Genomic DNA, 23183 nt, shown 5'->3' with positions numbered 1-23183 from the left:
TTTACTGGAAATATCGCAGCATCCCTCGTTTTAGTGAAGACAGATGCCAAGCACTTATTCAGTACCTCAGCCATGCCCTCTGTCTCCACAAGTAGATTTCCTTTTAGACATTTTGAAGTGTTTACCAGATAATTTCTTTGTGTCAAAACTGCCTGAAGTTTCATCTTCTGGAAGGCCCTTCTCCTGAAAATAAAAATGTAACAGAGTTGTTAGAGTCATCAGGGCAAAGAAAGAAGCCATTTGGCCCACCATCACTATACTACCTCTCATTGCTTAAGGAACAGAACTTCAGTGTAGAGTCACACACATAGTTCTTCTATAGCGTGATGGTTGCATTCTTGCGCAACCCCACATTATAGAAAAATCACGCTTTAGAAACAGCGCATAAAGTGTTGGCGATGTGATCACGTTACCGCCAACGTGTTTTAAAAATTCACACTATAAAAACAGTGTCCCCAATTTGTCAATCGCATTAGAGCAAATTCGCATTAACAAAATACGCATTATAGCAGAACGACCTGTATTCTCAATGGAAGTATTAAACTTGGCTTTTACAAAATTCTCAAACCCTCCACATTCACCCCATCCCATAGGAGACTCTCCATTGCCTTGGTGGCTATAAATGCCCCTTAATTCTTGTAGTGCCTAATTAATTGTACTTTGGGAGCGCCTTTAGCTCATGGACTGCAGCCTCTCAAGAAGAGAGCTCACTATAAATCTACAGAAGTCAAGAGTGTGGTGCTGGAAAAGCACAGCAGGTCAGGCAGCATCCAAAGAGCAGGAGAATTGATGTTTCAGGCTAAAGCTCTTCATCAGGAAGAGATGCTCCTCAGATGCTGCCTGACCTGCTGTGCTTTTCCAGCACTCTAATCTCCAGCATCTGCAGTCCTCATATTCGCCTATAAGACAGAAGAACAGAAGTAGGCCATTCATCCTATCAAGTCCATGCTACCGATTGAGGAGATCATGGCTGATCTGATAATCATCAATTCCACTTTCTTGATGATTCCACCACCTTATCAGGGGCAATTTGAAGGATGGATAATACATCCCATGAATGAACAAATTAACAAGTTAACGTAAATTTAAAGGATGGCCTTATGATCTCTGGGGTGACTCCAAGCTTGGGCATATTTTATGGCCAAAGGATTTTCATCACAGGCCAACATCACAGTCTAAATAACTGGATGGTGAAAGTAATCTCAGAGTCAGTGCTTCACGTTTAGATGCTAGGATGCAGTAAAGTTGCTCCTGTGGATTTTTAAAAATGCATTTGCAGGATGAGGGCATCACTGACTGAGCCAACATTTATTGCTTAGAGGGCAGTTTAGAATCAACCACATTGCTGAGGGTCTGGAGTCACATGTAGGCCAGACCAGGTAAAGATGGCAGGTTCCTCCCCTAAAGGCCATGAGTGAACCAGGTGGGTATTTCCTGAGAATTGTTTCATGGTCATGGAAACTCTTAATTACAGATTTTTATTAAATTCAAATTCCACCATCTGCCATTGCAGGATTTGAACCTAGGTCCCCAGAACATTACTTGTATCTCTGGATTAATAGTACAGCAATAATACCACTAGGTCATTGCCTCCCCCTTAAAGGTAATGAAGTCTTCAACCAACCCATTACCACACCACAGAGTCATCGAAATGTACAGCATGGAAACAGACCTTTCAGTCCAATTGATCCATGCCAACCAGATATCCTAACTTAATCTAGTCCCTTTTTCCAACATTTGGCCCATATCCCTCTAAATCCTTCCTATTCATGTGCCCATCGAAGTGCCTTTTAAATGTTGTAATTGTACCAGCCTCCACCACTTCCTCTGGCAGCTCATTCCATAAGCACCACCCTCTGCGTGAAAAGGTTGCCCCACTGGTCCTTTTTAAATCTTTCCCCTCTCACCCTAAACCTATGCCCTCTAGTCCTGGACTCCCCCACCCCAGGGAAAAAATATCTATATATCCTATTTATGCCCCTCATGAGTTTATAAACCTCGAAAGGTCACCCCTCAGCCTCCAACGCTCCAAAGAAAGTAGCCCCAAGCTGTTCAGCCTTTCCCTACAGCTCAGACCCTCCAACCCTGGCAAACATCCTTGCAAATCTTTTCTGAACCCTTTCAGGTTTCACACAATAGAAAGTATCAGTGTATACCTCAATCGTCCAAGCTTGGACACAATGGCTTCCTTATGCCTTGGTGCTGAACTAAATTAAAGCTATGTAGCTTTTTCAAATGTTTACTATGTATCTTTTGGCACACATTCAATTAAAATACATGGAGACCAAGAGATTCCATAATATCCCAAACTACTTTAACCTTTTTACAATCTGGCCTCATGTCCTGCTGCACATTTACCAAAAGAAAGGCTTGCTTTTGTTCTGTGTTTAAGCCTCCAAAATCAGAGGCACTGATGCTATGCCATATTAATAACTATATTCTAATGAATTAACACTCAACATTAAACATCACTTCTTGCTTACCATTGGTCATGCTATAGCACTTACCTTTTTATGTTTAAGACCCATAATATCCAGGTGTGCCCCTTGCCCTCGATGAAGTTTCAAAGATCCTGGTGGACCTGTGAGTATCAGTGAGTGAGAATCAGTGAAATATTGTCAACTACGTAGACTGTTAGAGAATAAAGTACGGGCAGGGGATGGGTGGGGGTTGTAGGGGGTGGGAAGAGGTTAAAATCAGCTCAGAAATTCCTCTCAGACCCTCAACCCATGTTTGATGCAATCCCAAAACAAAGTTAGAGATCAGCAGCACTGGGAATTCCAAAGGGAGTTGAAGATTTCTCACCCAACCCAAAAACGGGATCTCTTGGTAACCATTGCAAACACTCTGTATACTGCATCTAATACAGTTCACATTCCAACACTCTATGCTCACAGAATACAGCTCCCATTGCTTAAAATGACCAAGTTTAAAATAACCAGACACTTATATTGGCTGAAATCTGATAAGCATTCGCCACTTGCATTAATGTTAATGTCAAAGTTGCTATTATTGTCTTAAGCGCACCATCCATTTGAGACAGAAACAGCTGCGATTGCTCAATGGTTCACAGTTTAAAATACACTGAATTCAAGAACAAAACAGGAGTTAAAAAGCAGCTCTTAGAACAATACTGTGCATAAGTTGGCAATTTGAACAGTTATGACTACTCCATCTTTTTACAAGAGCTAATCAGGTAATTCAATCCCCTTACTCTTTCAATATAGCAGCAAGACATGTCGCAATCAAACATCATATTTCAGATTATTACTACAAACTAAGCATGGAAAAAAAACCTTCCTTTCTCTCTTCTGGTACTATAAATCTGACTCCTCTCACGACTTCTCCCAATAGAAAAAGATGTCTTGAACATCTGTATTAAATCCCACCTTAACCTTTCCTGTTAAAAGGTGGACAACTCCAGCTTTTCTTGTCACCCTGTATTACTGAAGGCACCATTAATGCTCGATTAAATGTACTTAAAACCCATCGAATCCTAACTGTGTGGTGTGGAGTTACAGTGTGTACCAACTACTAAAATATGCTGCAGGAGCTGGTAACATTCGGGCAGAGGATAAACAGAGGAACATTCTCTTTACATAATGGAGTGACATTCCCATATTGTGGATCATGAGCAAAATGTGTTCACACAAGTATGCCTTTCTCCCCACAGCCCCTGTGTTGCTTGTGTGTAAGTGCGGCGAATCAATGAAGACAATGTGTGCAAAAAGCTTTATTCAATACTTCCACCACCCATGTGGCCAGGGAACCAGAAACAAGCAAAACCCAATAATGGCAATGCTGACATGCAAAATAGTGAAGGGGAGGGGAGGGATTAAATCAAAATAGAGTTGGGGGGGGAATAAAGCACTCCACTCCCTGTGGTGCCCACCTCTCCCTAAAGGCATGGAGAGCATTGGTGGACATCACGTGCTCCTTCTCCAGGGACAGCCAAGCTCGAACATAACCACGGAAGAGGGGCAGGCAATCGGCCATAACAACCCCCTCCACGGCCCGCTGCCTGGACCTGTTTATGGCCAGGCCCAGGAGCAGACCCACTAGGAGATCCTCCAACCTGCCCACACCCCTCAACACTCGGTGCTCAAAGATCAGGAGCGTGGGGCTGAAGTGCAACCAGAAACCGAGCAAACTGTTCTTTAGGTAACTAACAGAAGAGTGCCAACACCCACAACCAACATACACATGGTCCACAGACTCCACAAAGCTGCAAAATAAATAGGCTGGGAGTCTGTGAACCACCTCAATCTGCAGTTACAAGGGGTTCTGCATGCAACACCCTCCACCCCAGATCCCTAAGGGAAAGAGGGCTGACTCATGTCTACAGAGCCCTCCGCTGGGGGGACTTGCCTGCTGTAAGCAGGTGGGGTGGCTCAGTGGTTAGCACTGCTGCCTTACGGCGCCAGGGACCCAGGTTCGATTCCAGCCTTGGGTGACTATCTATATGGAGTTTACACATTCTCCGCGTGGATTTGCTCTCACAATCCAAAGATGTGCAGGTTAGATGAATTGGCCTTGCTAAATTGCCCAAAGTGTTCAGGGATGTTTAGCTTAGCTGCATTTGTCAGAGGAAACATAAAGCAGACTGGGTGGGATACTCTTTGGAGGGCCAGTGTGGACTTGTTGAGCCAAATGGCCTGTTTCTACACTGTAGGGATTCTATGATAAGCAGTGGGGCCTGCAATTGATCAATCGCAAATCCTCAAAGACAAATGATTGAGTCTACCTTATGATTTGAAGAGTGGACATTTATCTCTATCACAGAGCAGTATTTGTAGAGGTCCTGTGGTGCAGTGGCAACGCTCTGTTATCTGAGCCTGGAGATGAAGGTTCAAATCCCACCTGCTCCAGCTGCCTTGACAGGTTGATTAAAATAGCTGCTGCATTATTTGTGTCTGTCTGCAAGTGCACAAGGAACTTGTAATACAGCCCCAGGTTTGCAGTGCAGGGACCCTGGCTTGTCCTCAGCCTTTTAGTCAAATGTAATAATGAAACGTTGTACCTTCTCCCTCCACTTGTAGTTTCTGTTGTCCACAGCTAGCCATGTATTCATATCCACCTCCTTTCTCTAGCTGCAAATTAAAAGATAAAAGCTATTAGCCAAGGAACATGTTTTTTATGGACAATGGTTTAGATGTTTCTGGTCAGCCAGAGTTAACAAAAGTAACGTTTTTATTTCTCTGCAGACCCTGAAAATTCCCCCTTATCAACCACATATCCAATTTCCTTCCAAACGTTGCCTGAACCTGTGTCCATCATCCTTTAGGTGGTATATTGAAAAGTTCAAAAAGGTCATGTTTAGGAAAAAAAATTTAGCCCATCTTTTCTTTTGTGCTACTGTATATTTGCAACACATTCTTTATGTTGGACTTGTGATTCATTTTACTCATTTTATGGTTTTAAACTCCCAAGATTCACCAACAAATTGACAGTAGAGTTGCTGAAAAGAGACACGTTGTTGAAGATTTTTCACCTCTCATTCATCAGGACAAGGGCTAGAGATCCCAATTTCAAACAATCACAGCAATTTATACTGCAGGAAAATAGGGGGCTGACTGGTTGCCAAGTCACCTCTGATTGGCTGGGGCAATGCCAAACAGTGCCTTTTTATCCTCTAGTACAAATGGCCATGCTGGTCTGAAATTTGGTATTCTTGCATTTGTCCTGACACATGCAATACAACAAGCTTTGGCAACGTTTACTCTTTTCAGAAATACTGTAGTCAGGTTCTGTACACTATGAACTGACCATTAACACAATTTAACAGCAGAAGTGCCATTCTTTGAAACTATTAGTACAAACTCTGTCCTATGTCTCACCTCAGATAGTTTCTCTGTTGGAAGAGCCTCCATAAACTCGTACATCTGTCCTGTCCCCATCTTCAGCTTCTCCTCTTTTTGATGTTGCTTCTTATCTGCAGGAGGAGTGCAAGAGCACAAGTGTGTGAGGTATCTCTAAACACAGTGTTCTTCTTGTGTTCTTATAACTGGGGCTGCCCTATTTCAGTGTCAGAATTTGCCTCAACCTGCTCCCATTACTTATCTATAGTGGGTAGTTTTAACTGACCTGCTCAAAAATGTTATGATGCACCTCTGGAGCAAATGACACTTGTACACAGAACTTTTGGCTCAGTGGTAGGGACACTGCCACTGTGCTACCTTAGGATAGCTCACAACCAATCTCTATAACTGATGTTTGTCTCCACTGATACGAAGGGTTAGACACTCAGTTTGACATTAAATTGGGCTGACCGATCATCTGACAAATCAAAACTGCTAATTTCAATTTCCGTTTATTTTGATGATAATCAATGTTTCTATTACATGTGAAAATCTATCCCAATGGACCATCAGCTGTGTGGAAACACTAGAGAGACTATGCTCCTGAGAACAGACAAGGTGAAAGGAGAGAGATTTGTTAGACATGTTCAAAATCTGGAATGAATCAATGGGATGGGGAGGGAGCGTGGGAGAAGGTGACCTTGGGAAATGTCAGTGGTCTAGTGAGTAGGAAGCCCATGCTACTGCTAATTCATATTCAGTTTAAGACTTCAGAACATAAAGTCTCAGTCATGCTGACCATGACAATTATCTTTGATTTTCATTTAAAATTTTCCGGATTCACTGATGTCCTCGAGAGAAGAAAATCTGCTGTCCTTACCCAGTCTGGCTTACATGCGACTCGAGTCTCAGCAATGTGGTTTGCTTTTAACTACTGTCTGAAATAGCCCTAGAAAACCATTCAGTTCAAAGGCAGTTGGGGATGGATAACAAATGCTGGCCTTGCCAACAATTGGAAAAAAACAAAGGAAAAAAAAAAGAGGAATATTTCCAAAAGCAGGCACATCAGTAACCAGATGACACAGATTTAACATAATCGGCACACAAAGCATAGCTGAGGTTATTTTCTTTTTGTTGCAGTGAGCTGTGGTCATTCGGAATTTACATTCTAAAGGTTCAGTCGAAGCAGATTCAATAGTAACTTTCAAAAGGTAATTGGGTAATCATTTTAAGGGGTGAAAATGGTACTGCTATGCTGAAAGGCCTGGGGAATTAGACTAATTGGACATCTCCTTCGATGAGAAGGAGAAAGTGAGGACTGCAGATGCTGGACATCAGAGTCAAAAAGTGTGGCGCTGGAAAAGCAAAGCAGGTCAGGCAGCATCCGAGGAGCAGGAGAGTCACATTTCAGGCGTAAGCCATTCCTGACATTCCTGATGAAGGGCCTATGCCCAAAACGTCGATTTTCCTGCTCCTCGGATGCTGCCTGACCTGCTGTGCTTTTCCAGCACCACTCTGATCTTGACTCTAATCTCCAGCATCTGCAGTACCCACTTTTGACAGGTCAGAAGAGCCAAGTGGAGTGTACCTCCTGTGATATCTGTGAAGTCATAGATTTACAATGTGTCTCAAAAAAACACATCTGCAGCAAGTGGGAGATGATGGCCTAGTGGTATTAGCAAAGATGTTTAATCCAGACACCTATGTAATGTTCCTGGAGATCTGGGTTTGAATCCTGAGATGGCAGATGGTGGAATTTGAATTCAATAAAAGCCTAGAACTGGGAGTCTAATAATGACCATGAAACCATTTACTTGGCAAAACTCATCTGGTTTTCTTCTGTCCTTTTGGGAGGTAAATCTGCCCTCGTTGTCTGGTCTGGCCTACACATGAATCCAGACCCCCAGTAATGTGGTTAACTCTTAACTGCCGTCTGGGCAATTAGAGATGGGCATTAAATGCTGGCCTGGCTGGTGAGTAAAACAGGAAAATAGTTGCACAAGCTTGAGTTCTAACTTTCGGTGCTCAGGTAACGGCTGGAGACACAGTTGGGCATTCCGGAAGGATTGCACACAGAAAGAATCTGAGAAGTGTAACAGTAGAGAGGGCATGGATTTTGACCAGTGTAAGAAAACCATGGAGGTGGTGCAGGAGTCCCCTGAGTCTATTGTGCTTGCTAACTGGTATTTTATTTTAGAAGCTGGTGATGGCAATGGTGTATCAGGGGCATACAGCTAGAGCGAAGACCATGATACCATAGGAGACCCTGCTGCTTTGTAAAAGAGAAAAAGGAATGGAACAGTAATAGTTATTGGGGTTTCCATAGTCAAACAGGTATTCCTGCAGCAGTAAATGTTATTCAAGATGGAGTTTTGCCTCCCTGGTACGAAGGTCTCAGAGAAACTGAAAAACGCAGCAATTTGGTTTTGTAGGCAGATTTCAGAAAGACCATAAGATATACGAGCAGAATCACTCTGTTCAGTCCATCAAGTCTGCTCTGCTATTTGATCATTGTTGATACGTTTCTCAACCCCACTCTCCTGCCTTCTCCCCATAACCTTTGATCTCCTTACTAATCAAGAGCCTATCCTCTTGTCTTAAATATTCTCAATGACTTGGCCTCCACAACCATATGCGGCAATAAGTTCCACAGATTCACCACCCTCTGGCTGAAGAAATTCCTCCTCATCTCAGTTCTGAAGGGCCATCCCTTCACTCTGAGGCTGTGCCCTGGGTCCTCATCTCTGCTACTTTTCAAAACGTTTTCTCCACATCAATTCTATCCAGTATTAGGATCATAGAGTTATTGAAATGTACGACACGGAAACAGACCCTTCGGTCCAACTTGTCCATGGTGACCAGATATCCCAATTCATTCTAGTCCCACCTGCCAGCACCCAGCCCATATTCCTCCTCTTTATATACCCATCCAGATGCCTTTTAAATGTTGCAATTGTACTAGCCTCCACGACATCCTCTGGCAGCTCATTCCATAAACGCACCACTCTCTGCGTGAAAAAGTTGCCCCTTAGGTCTCTTTTATATCTTTCCCCTCTCAACTTAAACCTATGCTGTCTAGTTCTGGACTCCCCCACTCCAGGGAATGGTCCTTGCGTATTTACCCTATCCATGCCCCTCATGGTTTTATAAACCTCTACAAGGTCACCCCTCAGCCTCCAACGTTCCAGGGAAAACAACCCTAGCCTATTCAACCTCTCCCTATAGCTCAAACCCTCCAACCCTGGCAACATCCTTGTAAATCTTTTCTGAACCCTTTCAAGTTTCACAACATCCTTTCGATAGGAAGGACACCAGAATTGCACGCACTATTCCAAAAGTGGCTTAACCAATGTCCAGTACTGCCGCAACATGACCTCCCAACTCCTGTACTCAATATTGTGATCAATAAAGGAAAGCATACTAAACACCTTCTTCACTATCCTTTCTATCTGCGTCTCTACTTTCAAGGTGCTACAAACCTGCACTCCAAAGTCTCTTTGTTCAGCAACACTCCCTAGGACCTTACCATGAAGTGTATAAGTCCTGCTAAGATTTGCTTTCCCAAAACGCAACACCTCACATTTATCTAAATTAAAATCCATTGGCTACTTCTTAGCCCACTGGCCCATCTGATCAAGATCCCTTTGTAATCTGGAGTAACCTTCTTCACTGTCCACTACACCTCCAATTTTGGTGTCATCTGCAAACTTACTAACTATACCTCTAAAGCTCACATCCAAATCTCAGATTCCACCCCCCCCCCCCATCCTTCTAAATTCCATGTACAGACCCAGAGTCCTCAACTGCTCTGCATATGATAAGCCCTTCGTCCCAGGATCATTCTTGTAAACCTCCTCTGAACCCCTCTCCAAGGCCAGCAGATCTTTCCTTAGATACAGGGTGCAAAACTGCTCACAATATTACAAATGCAGTCTGACTAGATCCTCATATAGCCTCAGCAGTACACCTCCGCTCTTATTTTCTTACTCATTTGAAATTAATGCAAACATTCATTCATTTTACTGCCGCTGAACCTGCATGTGAGTCTTAACGGAATCCTGAACTCAGACTCCCAAGTCCCTTTGTGCTTCAGATTTGAAAACTCTTTCACTGTGTAGAAAATAGTCTACACCTCTATTCTTCCTACCAAAGTGAATAACCTCACACTTTCCTACATTCTATTCCATGTACCATTTCTTTGTCCACTCTTCTTGTCTGTCCAAGTCCTTCTGCAGCTTTCCCTCTTCCTTGATATTACCTGTACTTTTGCTTATCTTTGTCTTATATGCAAATGTAGAAATGCCCTCAATTCCTTAATCCAGATCTAATGATGTATAATGTGAATATTTACGGTTCCAACACTGACCCCCACAGAACTTCACCAGTCACTGACTGCCATCCTGAAAAATACCCCTTTATTCCTACTCAGTGCATTTTGCCTGTCAGCCAATCCTGTATCCTTGCCCTAACACCATGGGCTCTTGTTCAGCCAGCTCCAGTGTGGCACCTTGTCAGAACTTCTGGAAATCCAAACACATCATGTCTACTCATTCTCCTCTGTCTAAGATGTGGAGTTGCTGGTGTTGGATTGGGATGGACAAGTTCAGAAGTCACAAGACACTAGGTTATTATCCAACAGGTTTATTTGAAATCACAAGTTTTTGGAGCCCTGCTCCTTCATCAGGTGGAGTCACCTGGTGTCCTTTGTCTTAAAGAGAGTTGGGAAGGAAATTTAAAAGCAGGACCTAAAGAGCAGTAATCTCAGGATTACTCTCACTACCACTGGCTACTGAACATAAGAACAATAGAACTGATCAATTGAACACATGACTTGAGAACTGGTGTAAGAGGAAGGGCTTCAGATTCCTGAGGAATGGAGGTTCTGGTGCAGGTGGGACCTGTACAAGCTGGATCGTTATACCTTAACAGGATTGGGATCAATTAGTTTTGCAGAGAGTCTCTCCTACTGTTGGGGTGAGTATAAACTAATTGGCAGGGGAAGGGAATCTGAGAGGCAACTCAAATTGGAAGGAAGTAAAGATGGTAACAGGAAATCATAAAAATATTAAGGAGACTAGAATACAGAAGGAACAAAGTCAAGTGTGCTTCAAAAGTAGAATGATGTCAACAAGGCAAAGTTGAGGACACTCTAGCTGATTGCACACAGTATTTGCAACATGGTTGATAATCTGAAAGGCGCAAGTAGAAATACATGGGTATAATCTAATTGCCATTACAGAATCATGGCTGCATAGTGTACAGGATTGGGAAGTGAATATCCAACAATATTCAATGTCTCAGAAGGACAGACAAGGAGGTGGAGCTGTGCTAATAGCAAAGGATAGCATCAGAACATTAATAGGGGAGGACCTCAGATCAGAAGAACAACACATAGGATCTATTTGGATGGAACTAAGAAACAGCAAGGAATCGCAGACATTGGTTGGCATGACTAATAAGCCATCAGATAGTAGCAGTGGGGGCATGATATCCATCAGAAAATGAGGGTTGTATGTAGCATGGACAATACATTTAGCATGGGTGACTTCAACCTGCAGATAGATTTGGTAAACCAGTCAAGCACTGTGGCTGTGGAAGACAAATTGGTGGAGTTTGTTCGCAATGGTTTCCTAGAGCAGTATGTTGAGGAGCCAGATAGAGAACGTGCTCATTCCGCTATAGGATTATGTAATGAAAAAGGTCTAATAATTTTGTTGTAAAAGAACCTTTAGTGATGAGTGACCACAATATGATCGAATGTTACATTATGCTTGAAAGTGAGGAAATTCATTCTGAAGCAAATGAGTTTAATTTGAACAAGGGAAATTATGAAAGCATGAAGCACAAATTAACCGATGTTAATTGAGAAAATACATTAAAAGGCATGACTGTTTTAGGCATTGGGGAGGCTTTTAAGAACTGTTACATAACTTTAAAAACTATGGATTACATCATAGGGAGTGTTGCTGAACAAAGAGACCTTGGAGTGCAGGTTCATAGCTCCTTGAAAGTGGAGTCGCAGGTAGATAGGATAGTGAAGAAGCCGTTTGGTATGCTTTCCTTTATTGGTCAGAGTATTGAGTACAGGAGTTGGGAGGTCATGTTGCGGCAGTACTGAACATTGGTTAAGCCACTTTTGGAATAATGCCACTTTTTGTCATTTACATAAATGATTTGGATATGAGCATAAGAGGTATAGTTAGTAAGTTTGCAGATGACACCAAAATTGGAGGTGTAGTGGACAGCGAAGAAGGTTACCTCAGATTATAACAGGATCTTGACCAGATGGGCCAATGGGCTGAGAAGTGGCAGATGGAGTTTAATTCAGATAAATGCAAGATGCTGCATTTTGGGAAAGCAAATCTTAGCAGGACTTATACACTTAATGGTAAGGTCCTAGGGAGTGTTGCTGAACAAAGAGACCTTGGAAGTCAGGTTCATAGCTCCTTGAAAGTGGAGTCGCAGGTAGATAGGATAGTGAAGAAGGCGTTTGGTATGCTTTCTTTTATTGATCAGAGTATTGAGTACAGGAGTTGGGAAGTCATGTTGCGGCTGTACAGGACATTGGTTAGGCTACTGTTTGAATATTGCATACAATTCTGGTTTCCTTCCTATCGGAAAGATGTTGTGAAACTTGAAAGGGTTCAGAAACGATTTACAAGGATGTTGCCAGGGTTGGAGGGTTTCAGCTACAGGGAAAAGCTGAACAGGCTGGGGCTGTTTTCCCTGGAGCGTCAGAGGCTGAGCGGTGACCTTATAGAGGTTTACAAAATCATGAGGGGTATGGATAGGGTAAATAGGCAAAGTCTTTTCCATGGAGTCGGTGAGTCCAGAACTCGAGGGCATAGGTTTAGTGTGAGAGGGGAAAGATATAAAAGAGACCTAAGGGGCATCTTTTTCACACAGAAGGTGGTACGTGTATGGAATGAGCTGCCAGAGGAAGTGGTGGAGGCTGGTACAATTGCAACATTTAAAAGGCATTTGGATGGGTATATGAATAGGAAGGGTTTGGAGGGAAATGGGCCGGGTGCTGGCAGGTGGGATTAGATTGGGTTGGGATATCTGATCGGCAGGAACAGGTTGGACCGAAGGGTCTGTTTCCATGCTGTACATCCCTATGATTCTTGACATGGAATAGGAGGTAATGTACAGGCTAATGATTGGCTAACAGACAGAAAATAGTGAGTAGGAATAATCAGGTCACTCTGACATTGGCAGACTGTGACTAGTGGGGTAACACATAGATCAATATTTGGTCCCCAGACATTCACAATATAAATCAATGATTTGAAGGTAGGGACCAAATGTCATATTTTCAAATTTGCAGATGGTATAAAGCTACGTGGAAATGTATACTGTGAGGAAGAAATAAAGTGGAGGATTTGGACAGCCCTAGTGAATAGGTAGATGGAATATAATGTGAAAAAATGTGAGGGTTATCCACTTTGGAGGGAGTAATAGATGTACAGAGTATTTCTTAACTGGTGAGAGAAACACATAAAATACTAGACAGGTTAAACGTAGGGAAGATGTTTCTCCTGGTTGGGGAGTCTAAAACCAAGTCACAATTTAAAATTGATGGGGAATGCCATTTTTGACAAAAATGGAGAATCAGAGGATTATAACCTTCTGGAACTCTGTCCTACAGAGGTCTTTGGAGGAGCATCCTTGGAGTATCTTCAAGGTAGAGGTTGGAAGATTTCTCATTGCCAATGTTGTGCAGAGTTACACGCACGTTGTCAGTAAAAGGAAATGCTCAAATACGTCAAATTGAATGGCGCATCAAGGTTCGATGGGCTGGATGGCATCCTCCAGCTCCTATGTATTACAATGAGTTTAGAAAATTAGACAATGATCTGATTGAGGTGCTTAAAAGGGTTTCAACAGGGTAGTTAAGGAGAAATTATTTCCTCTACTAAGAACTCGCTATTTTATAGTAAGAAACCATTTAGAAACCAACTTACGAAGGAAAGGGAGGTGGAAATTTGGAACTCTTGCCCCCAAACAACTGGGAATTATGGATAATTAAGGGTACTAAGGTATAAGTGATCTAAGGCAGGTAAATAGAATTGAGGTATAGCTCAGTGTTTAAGATTGCAAATTGGAATAGATCTAACAAGCTGAATGGCCTACTGTTCCCTTTTGCTTTCTTCAGAATGATAGAAGTAAAATTGCTGTAAAATTCTGAGCTAAACTGAACATGGATCTTGCACACATGCTCGTGCGCGCACACAAACACACACAGATACAAGTGCGTGCTGGCGTGCACGAATTACACACTTATCATAGGTAACTTGGAGAATTCTCAGTGTGGCAGTTTAGAAATTAATTCAACACACCTGGCAAAATAGACAAGTGCACGCAAGAGAAAAGAACCATGGAAGCTACTGGATTGCTGCAACAATCTCATCGAGCTTGTTAATGCCCTTCAGTAAGGGAGCCTCAGGCCAACACAAGATTCCATTCTTCACTAATAGGACAATTCAAAGGGGGTTTCTCAATTGCAATCTATTCCCACTTGCACACTCTCCCACATTTCCCTGCAGCTTTACCCTTTCAAATCCAATTCCCTTTTAAAAGCTCTGATTGAATTTGTATCCACCAACTTGTCAGACAACACATTCCAAATCCTAAGTACTCTTTGCCATGTGTTTATTTGCCAGTCACCTTAAATCTGTGCCGTCTGTCACAAATGTAACCATAATCCCACACTATGTGCACCACTGGCTTAGGCAAGCTGGCTCCCTCTCCAAGTAACAGAGAGCAGCCAAGGTTTCTTCAGCAGAACTTCCTAGGCCCTACTGGAAGGATAGTGACTCAAACAGACCAGGTTTTAGAATCTGGGATCTCAGCCTGTACCGTTCACCCAATCAAACCTTTCATAATTTTAAAGATGTCTATCAGGTCACTGCCTCAACCTTCTCTGTTATAGAGAAAATGGGAGCCCTGAAGTTCTATATTATCCTTTTAAATCATCTTTATAGCTTCTCTCCTGGTTCTTTATTGGGACTCTTTTTGGAAAACAGAGACCAGAGCTGCCTAAAGTGGCCTAACAATAGGTCTATATGCACTTCATAGTATGTGCTGCCTACAGGACACCTAGCAGACGTAGTTTAATTAATTAAGTTCGGTAATGGGAATAAATAAACCATTTCTAGCCGTTATCTAGTCACTCCAGGTGAAAGTATATGTGGGAATGAGGATTGGATTAGGCTATCAATACACACATAAAGGTTTTGATGCAGAAATGGATCTGATTGAGACGTATAAGATTATTAAAGGATTGGACACTCTGGAGGCAGGAAACATTTTACCGCTGATGGGTGAGTCCTGAACCAGAGGACACAGCTTAAAAATACGGGGTAGGCCATTTAGGACAGAGATGAGGAGAAACTTCTTCACCCAGAGAGTGGTGGCTGTGTGGAAGGCTCTGCCCCAGAGGGCAGTGGAGGCCCAGTCTCTGGATTCATTTAAGAAAGAGTTGGATAGAGCTCTCAAGGATAGTGGAATCAAGGGTTATGGAGATAAGGTAGGAACAGGATACTGATTGAGGATGATCAGCCATGATCATAATGAATGGTGGTGCAGGCTCGAAGGGCAGAATGGCCTACTCCTACACCTATTGTCTATTGTCCAACATATCTAAGTCAGCAGTACCCTTCAGCATTTGTCTCTGCCCCTTTGCATTAGAGTTCCAAAGGACAGCCAATGGACTCTATACTGAGTATATTCAAGAAAATATTTGATAACCTTTTAGATTTTAAAGGCAGCGAGGGGCTATGGGGAGAAAGTGGGAATGTGATTTGAGATGGAATGATCAGCCATGATCATATTAAAATGGTAGAACAGGCTCAAAGGGCTGAATGGCTTACTCCTCCTAGTTTCTATGACTTGAAATGTTAGCTCCTTTTCTCTCTCTCTCTGTCTCCACAGAGTTTCTCCATTACTTTCTGCTTTTTAAATCCGATTCAATCTGCACCCCTTGTTCCCATATTCCTGTTGTCTCTCCTTGCAGTCAAGTAACCTGTCAACATTTATCATCAAGACTGAGACATGCAGAATGATTGAAAAAGACTCACTGTACTCCCAAACAGGGAGTCAGCAGTGGGAGATGGGAGGATAGAAAAGCTATAACAAGGAAAGTAAACACATGTTTTCATTTAAGATTTTGTGAGTAAAATTAATTTTTAAAAAGTTCTGCAAAGGACAATCCAAATCCCAAGTGCATGCCAGTTGGTAGAACAGACCAGACCAGATTAAAATTAAAGGATCTCACAGGAACTAACCATGCAAAAAAAAAACTTCAAATAGTAACACACAGGAAAGTACAGACACAAGAGACAATTGTTGGGAGATTCTTTTTATTTTTGAGACAAAGAGGATACAAGTAGTATAAACACCACAGAAACCAGGAAATAAGATTGTGTGAGACTGGATGAAGATTGTGTAAAGAGGTAGAGGAGAGGCAGGAAATCTTGCCAAGAATGTGAAAAGCAAAGGCACCAGCAGGTAGTGAATGAGTAGAGACACCAGCAGATAGTGGGATGATTGAAAACACCAGCAGGTAGTGAGAGGAGACACCAGCAGATAGTGACATGATTGAAAACACCCGCAGGTAGTGAGTGGAGACACCAGCAGGTAGTGAGTGGAGACACCAGCAGGTAGTGAGTAGAGACACCAGCAGATAGTGGGATGAGTGGAGACACCAGCAGATAGTGAGTGGATACACCAGCAGACAGTGGGATGAGTAGACACAACAGCAGGTAGTGAGTGGAGACACCAGCAGATAGTGGGATTAGGGAGACACCATCAGGTAGTGAGTAGAGACACCAGCAGGTAGCGAGTGGAGACACCAGCAGATAGTGAGATGAGTGGAGACACCAGCAGATAGTGAAATGAGTGGAGACACCAGCATATAGTGGGAATCAGTGGAGACATGAACAGATAATGCATTCCTCAATACTATAAATTTAAAATATATGTCTTTAAATTGTTTAATTTACTCATCCTTCCTAATATTTATAAAGCTCCTCCACCCCTACATTACACCGCCCAGAGGTTTCTAATCTTCCACTTTGGAATTCGCCCTCTCTGAATGACACCAATACTGAGAATTATATCTTCAGGCAGCTGGGCGTTATATGATAGAATTCCCTCCCTTGATCCCTTCCACCTCTGCTTCTTTCCCACCTTGAGTCACCTCTTCACAATGTCCTTAGCTTTTTTTTGGCTCAGTATCGAATTTGGCCTGAACATGTTTCTCTGCTTCATCAGAATATTTTGATACATAAATGCAAGTTGGATTGGCAACAATAGGGAAACTCGTTAGTTTGTGTATAATGGAGATGAGAAGTTACGGGAAGGTTGGAGATTCTGACTTGTATGGGAGTAGCAGAGACTTTGGACAATAAGAGATGGCATTAGCTGGTTAGTAATGGAATCAACACAAAGTCTGGGATTTGTAATGGAAACAACAGTCTGGTTTGTAATGACAAAGATTCTGGTTAGTATTAGGAATAGCATGAATTCTGATTAGAATAGAAATAGCATGGAAGCTTACTGGGAATGACTTTGGGGAAGGACAAAAGATAAGGTTTGTAGGGATAGCTAACTATAAATTGTTAAAGTAGTCAATTTACCTTTATCCAGTTCACTGTGTTCACACCTCTCAGCCTTTAAACTGCTGCTGTGGTGTGTAGTGAGCTCCATTGTTCTTCTCCTGCAGTGTGAGAATTGCTGACCTTTCCAGTTCTGTTCTTCATCAGTTTGCTGTTTCCCAGGAGACCAGGTGCTTGACTTACTGCCTGGGACATCCTTCACTCTGCTCCTTGAGCTACTCGCCCCAGGTTTGCAGCGCTCTGGTGCACAGGGTTCTTGAACAGGGGCCTGCACGAGCACATAAGGCTGTGCTGCAAAGGGCGGACTGCTCACCTGGGCACCAGGGCAGTGGGAGGTTCTACCCCCAGCCCCTGGGAAGGTCCGCACCTTTCCCATTGCAGCCAGTAGCTTTTGTGGAGTGCTAATGACATTGTAAGCGTTGCCAATGCTTTCCAGTCTTCGCCGAAGGTCGGAGATTGGGCCACGGCTATGGCTCAGGGTCACTGTGTCTCCTGGCCTCCGTTTGGAAAACAGTGCCGAGGTCATTCTTTCATACACATGTCTCTCTGCAGGTGCAGTACCCTTGCCATTGCCTTTATGACCCTCAGTGCAGCTGAGCCATCTGCCTGACAGATGGCCACCAGAGAAAATTCTGCTGTGAGCTCCAATCTCCCCACCCATCGTCACATTGTGTTCCAGTGCCCTATTCAGTTGATCGTCCATGGAATAGCTACGGCTGAAGATATTTTCCCCGGACCTGGAATTGTTATTGGAAACAGGCCATCTCGTCCCTGTGGCACTGAGTCCTCCGGCCCCCATGTCATTGAGGCGCCTGCTTGTGGTCTCCCAGAGTGCACCATAGATGTTCCCATCACTACTGAGCCAGCTTCTCCCTGGGTGCAAGACCTTTGTTTGGCTGGTGGTCCTGGCCAGCCTTTGGAGTTGCTTGTATTGTGGTTCAGTCAGACTGTACAGCTTATCGATACATGCCTTCTCACTACCAGACCCTGCTCCATGACACATAAATAGCCAGATACATTTTATACAATACTAAACACAACTGAAAACGAAGGGGACAGAATGGGTAGTTAAAAGCTTACAATGACTTTCACCTTTAGATTAATAATCCATTTCAATATGTATGGTCATTAAATGCAATTTGCGTACAAAAGGGGGTTCTCTGCACTTGCCTGGTTGAGTGAGTTATCAATTCCGTTCAATACCATCCAGAATAAAGCACAACGCAACTACCACCTTAATGACCCATTCCCTCCACTGATGGTACACCACTGGTTGCAGTCTGTCTCATTTACAAGATGCACTGCTGGTACCTATCAATGGACAACATTCACTATCTTTACCACCTAGGTAGCAGTCACATGAAATATCTAAGGCCTCAAGGCCTCCTTCTATGTCATGTATCACCACACTTCAGAAATAAATTGGCTATTTCTTTATTGCCACTCAGTCAAAACTCCTGACCTCCCTCACTCAGCATCATGGGTGTACCTTCACCACATGGATTCCAGTTCACTGCCGCCTTCTCAACTGGAGTGAGAGATGGGCTGTGACTGCTGACCTGGTCAATGATATCTATCTCCCTGAATGGATACAAAGCAAAATATGTTCTGAAACATCACACTCAGTCTTAACAGAGAAGTTTCACGAGTACTCGTTGATGATACAACTAAGTGAGATTCTGTTTTCACCCAACATCCGTGAATGCTTACTTTGAGGAAGAGATCTTTAACAGTGATCAGCTACAGAAATCCTGAATGTTTTATCTTTGACCGTCCAGAATGTTTGACTGCTAAGTAAAAAGGTCTTGCTGCAATTCTATGGGTGGCTGGGGAAACTACACTTGGAGGACTGTGAGTAGTTTTGGTCACTTTAAGAAGGGACAAGTATGTTCTAATCAACCTGTTCAGCGATGTTATGATATGGTGAGAGGTGAGATATTATGATGCATGTCTGGAGCAGGTGGGACTTAAAGGCAGGCCTCCTGACTCCAAGGTAGGGGCACTACCAATGCACCACAAGAACACTTTTGCTTGCTTAGAGGGAGTGCTAATTTCATTCCTGGAATGAGGAGGCTTTTATAACAAGGGAAGATTGAATGGAATGAGCCAGTCGATAAGGAAACTCAAGACTGAGATTGGCATATTTTCAGACACTAAGGGAAACTAGACATTGTGGGACAGAGCACAAAAATGAATTGAGGTAGCCCTGATCTTACTGAACAGCAGAGCAGGCTCAAAAAGTAACAGGATTTACTCTCACCCTACTTCACATGTTCTTATTTTCCTTCTGTGTCCTTATTGGGATCAAATCTTGGACTGTTTTTGTCGTGGACTGATGGGGCAGTAATTGGCAGGGTTGGATTTGTCCTGCTTTTTGTGTACAAGATATATGTGGGCAATTGTTCACATTGTCAGATAGACACCAGTATTGTAACTGTACTGGAAGAGCTTGACTCAGGGAGCAGCAAGTTTCAGAGCACATAGTCTTCAGTACTATTGCCAGAATGATGTCAGGGTGCATAGCCTTTGCAGTATGCAGCGCCTCTAACCATTTCTTGATATCACGTGGTGTGAATCAAATTGGCAGAAGACTAGTATCTATAATGCTGGGGACCACTGGAGGAGGCCAAGATGGACCATTTACTTGGCATTTCTGACAGAAGGTTGCTGTAAGTGCATCAGCCTTATCTTCTGCACTGATGTATTGGGCTCTTCCATCATTGAGGATGTGAATATTTGTGCAGCATCCTCCTCCAGTGAGTTATTTAATTGTCCCCCACCATTCACAACTGGATATGACAAGACAGCAGAGCTTAGATCTGATCCGTTTTTTACAGGATCACTGAGCTCTGTCCATCACTTGTTGTTTGGCATGCAAGTAGTCCTGGTTGATAGCTTTACCTGCAAGTTCCCCTCTGAGCCATTCACCATCCTGACTTGGAAATTTATCACCGTTCCTTCACTGTCACTGGGTCAAAATCCTGGAAATCCCTCCCTAATACCATTGTGGGTCTACCTGCGCCAAATATAGTGCAGCGGTTCAAGAAGGCAGCTCACCCCCACTTTCTACAGGGTAACAAATGCTGGCCGTCTGCATTCCAAGACCACTTTTTTTTAAAACATAAAATCCCTGTGAATGTTACGATCAAGTAGATATTCAGCCCCCATATTATTTTGACATACCTTTTGTGATTTGCTGATTGCCACCAAAATCTGCAACCTTTGATCTATTTAAAAGCTGTGCCATGTGTTGCAAACTTACAACTCAAGGTGATAAAACAGGACTGAAAGTTAATGCATTGGATTAAGTGACTCCGTTTAATCGTCATCGCCCTTCTATAATTGCCAAGGGAATGCATCCAGAGTGTCCGCGGCTGCATGTGGCTTTGATACTTGAGAACGTGTATGTCACAATATATTAACATATTGCTCTAGAGTGTATTCAGAATCCAACTCACATTTAAGGCAGCACAAAATGTACTGAGGCAATTAGCAGGTGGAAGGGGAGATTCAAATAACAGCAAAATATTTCATTTGTATAGTGCTTTTTACCGGCTTAGTGTGTCCTTAAGTGCTTCGTGGCTGACAAAGTGACATGCAAAAGAAGGAAAGCTGATGTGAGGAAAATCACAATGAATGGATAGGGTATGGAATGCACTTCCTGGAAATAAGGTAGAGGCAGGTTCAATTGAGGCATTCAAGAGGGCATTGCACAATTATTTGGATAGAAATGGCATGCAAGGGAATGGGGTTTGCACGAGGTAATGATATTCATTTGAAGAGAATGTGCAGGATGAATAACCTTCTTCTGCACAGTAATAATTCTGAGACAAAGTCATTTTTGCACAAATTAATTGGAATAAATAGGTTACTTGACTCAGTCAATCCACCTTTTTCACTCATCTCCCTCAATTAGTACAATTCCTTACTTGCTGCTGTGGCTATCTAAATACATCTCAACCACTCCCTGCAGTAGCAATTTCCACACTCTCGCCACCCTTTTGGGTAAAGACGTACATTCTGAATTCCCATTTGACCATCTTATCAGGTGTCCTTCTCTGGTTTACTTGACCACACACCTGCAGTCAGCCACAAGACTGAAACTTCCATTGCTGGTTATAATGCATGGCCGTGGGACATGGAGGAGTTGCTAGTGTAATGAGAATATCACTGGGTTAGTATCTCAGAACCACAAGCGAATGGTTTGGAGACACGGGTTTGAATCCCACCATGGTTGATGGCAAAATTTGAATTCAATAAAAAATCTGAAATTAAAAGCTAGCTAAATGGCTACTGTGAAAACACTGTTGATTGGTCAGATATAGTTCTTAGGGCCAAAGGGTGTGCAGAGGAAAATGGGAATAGGGGACTGAGTTGGATGATCAGCAATGATGCATCCTGAATGATGGAGTCAAATGGCTTACTCACTATTCCTAGTTTCTGATTGTCTGGTATCAGCCTCATGAAGCTTCTCTGGACAGCCTGCGATGCCAGGATCTCTCTCCTTAAATAAAGAGTTCAAAACTGCACACAAAATTCCACTTGTGATCAAACTGGAGCCTTGTGCAGTTTTAACAAAATTCTCTATTTTTAATATTTCATTGCCTCTGAAATAAAGGCCAAATTTCCTTTTGCTTTCTCTGTTAACCATTGAACTTTGATGCTCGCATTTTGTGATTCATGAACAATTCCTGAATCTCTTTGTACTGTACCATTTTGCACTATTTCTCCTATTAAGTGACATTCAGCTCCTCTATTCTTCCTGTCAAAACGCATAATCTCACATTTACTCATGTTATATCACATCTGCCAACTTTTGCTCATGTATATGACATGTCCTAATCCCTCTGCAGATTCTTTGTTAGATTCTCACCACTTGCGTTCCCACCATTTTTGTGTTATCCACAACCTCAGCATTAAAGGGAGGTGGTTATCTCCTCTCTTGTAGGAGGTGGTCATTGCCGAGCACTTGTGTGGTATGAATGTCACTTGCCCCTTATCTGCCTGAGTTTGGATGTTGCCCAGATTCTTCTGCAAAGGGAGACGGACTGATTTGGTGTTTGAGAAGTCATAAATGATGCTGAATATTATGCAGTCATCAGTGAACGTCCTCGCTCTGACCTTGTGACAGATGGAAGGTCATTGATGAAGCAGCTGAAGATAGTTAGATCTAGCTCCCCTAAGGGACTCCTGCAGAGATGCCCTGGAGCTGAGATGGCTGACCAACAATCACAGCAATCTTCTTATGTGCCAGGTATGACTCCAACCAGTTTTCTCTCCAGATTCCTATTGACTCTAGCTTTGCTGGAACTACTCAATGCTACACTCAAGGCTAGAAGGGCTAAATGACTTCCTCTTGCTCCTAGAATAAAACACAACCTCCAACGCAATTCCTTCCTTATTCTACACCACAGGCTGATTTGGTCCCCTTGCTTCAGACTATCAACCACACTCGATTGATTCCCAGAATGTGAAGGCTGTCTAGGAGCTGATGGACGAGAATTGTGCCGAAATTCTCTGGAGCTTAGAAGAATGAGAAGTGAGATGTAATAACTCAAGAGGATAGAAGCCAGAAGGTTGCTTCCCTCAGTCAGAAAGTTTGGAACCCATTTCATAAGGGATCAGTCTTTATTAAGGAATGGTGAACCTCGAGAATTCCACACCTAGAGAACATGCTCACAGGAACAGTCTTTTTAAAGCCAAAACTGATCCGAGCCTGAGGCACTAAAGCATGTGGAAAAGGCAGGAACATTGAATTGAGGTGAAC

The 23183-nt window shown here is 42.9% G+C and overlaps 1 protein-coding gene across 2 annotated transcripts in view; it reads right to left on the bottom strand.

Moving 5' to 3' along the window:
- Positions 1 to 23183, bottom strand: part of dok7b (docking protein 7b) — a 131921-nt gene that overhangs the window by 22445 nt on the left and 86293 nt on the right. The window contains exons 9-13 of one of the 2 annotated variants that reach the window (XM_072594349.1): positions 17438 to 18403; positions 5838 to 5932; positions 5021 to 5090; positions 2508 to 2581; positions 126 to 183 (exon numbers count right to left, since the gene is read on the bottom strand). In XM_072594349.1, the coding sequence (XP_072450450.1) occupies positions 126 to 183; positions 2508 to 2581; positions 5021 to 5090; positions 5838 to 5932; positions 17438 to 18403 (1263 nt within the window). The remainder of the gene's footprint in view (positions 1 to 125; positions 184 to 2507; positions 2582 to 5020; positions 5091 to 5837; positions 5933 to 17437; positions 18404 to 23183) is intronic. The other variant, XM_072594356.1, reaches the window with a different exon arrangement.

Source organism: Chiloscyllium punctatum, chromosome 2 (genome assembly GCF_047496795.1).
Source record: "Chiloscyllium punctatum isolate Juve2018m chromosome 2, sChiPun1.3, whole genome shotgun sequence".
Classification (NCBI taxonomy): Eukaryota; Metazoa; Chordata; class Chondrichthyes; order Orectolobiformes; family Hemiscylliidae; genus Chiloscyllium; species Chiloscyllium punctatum.
The sequence above is the reverse complement of the archived record's forward strand: the minus strand, read 5'-3'. Positions and strand labels throughout refer to the sequence as shown.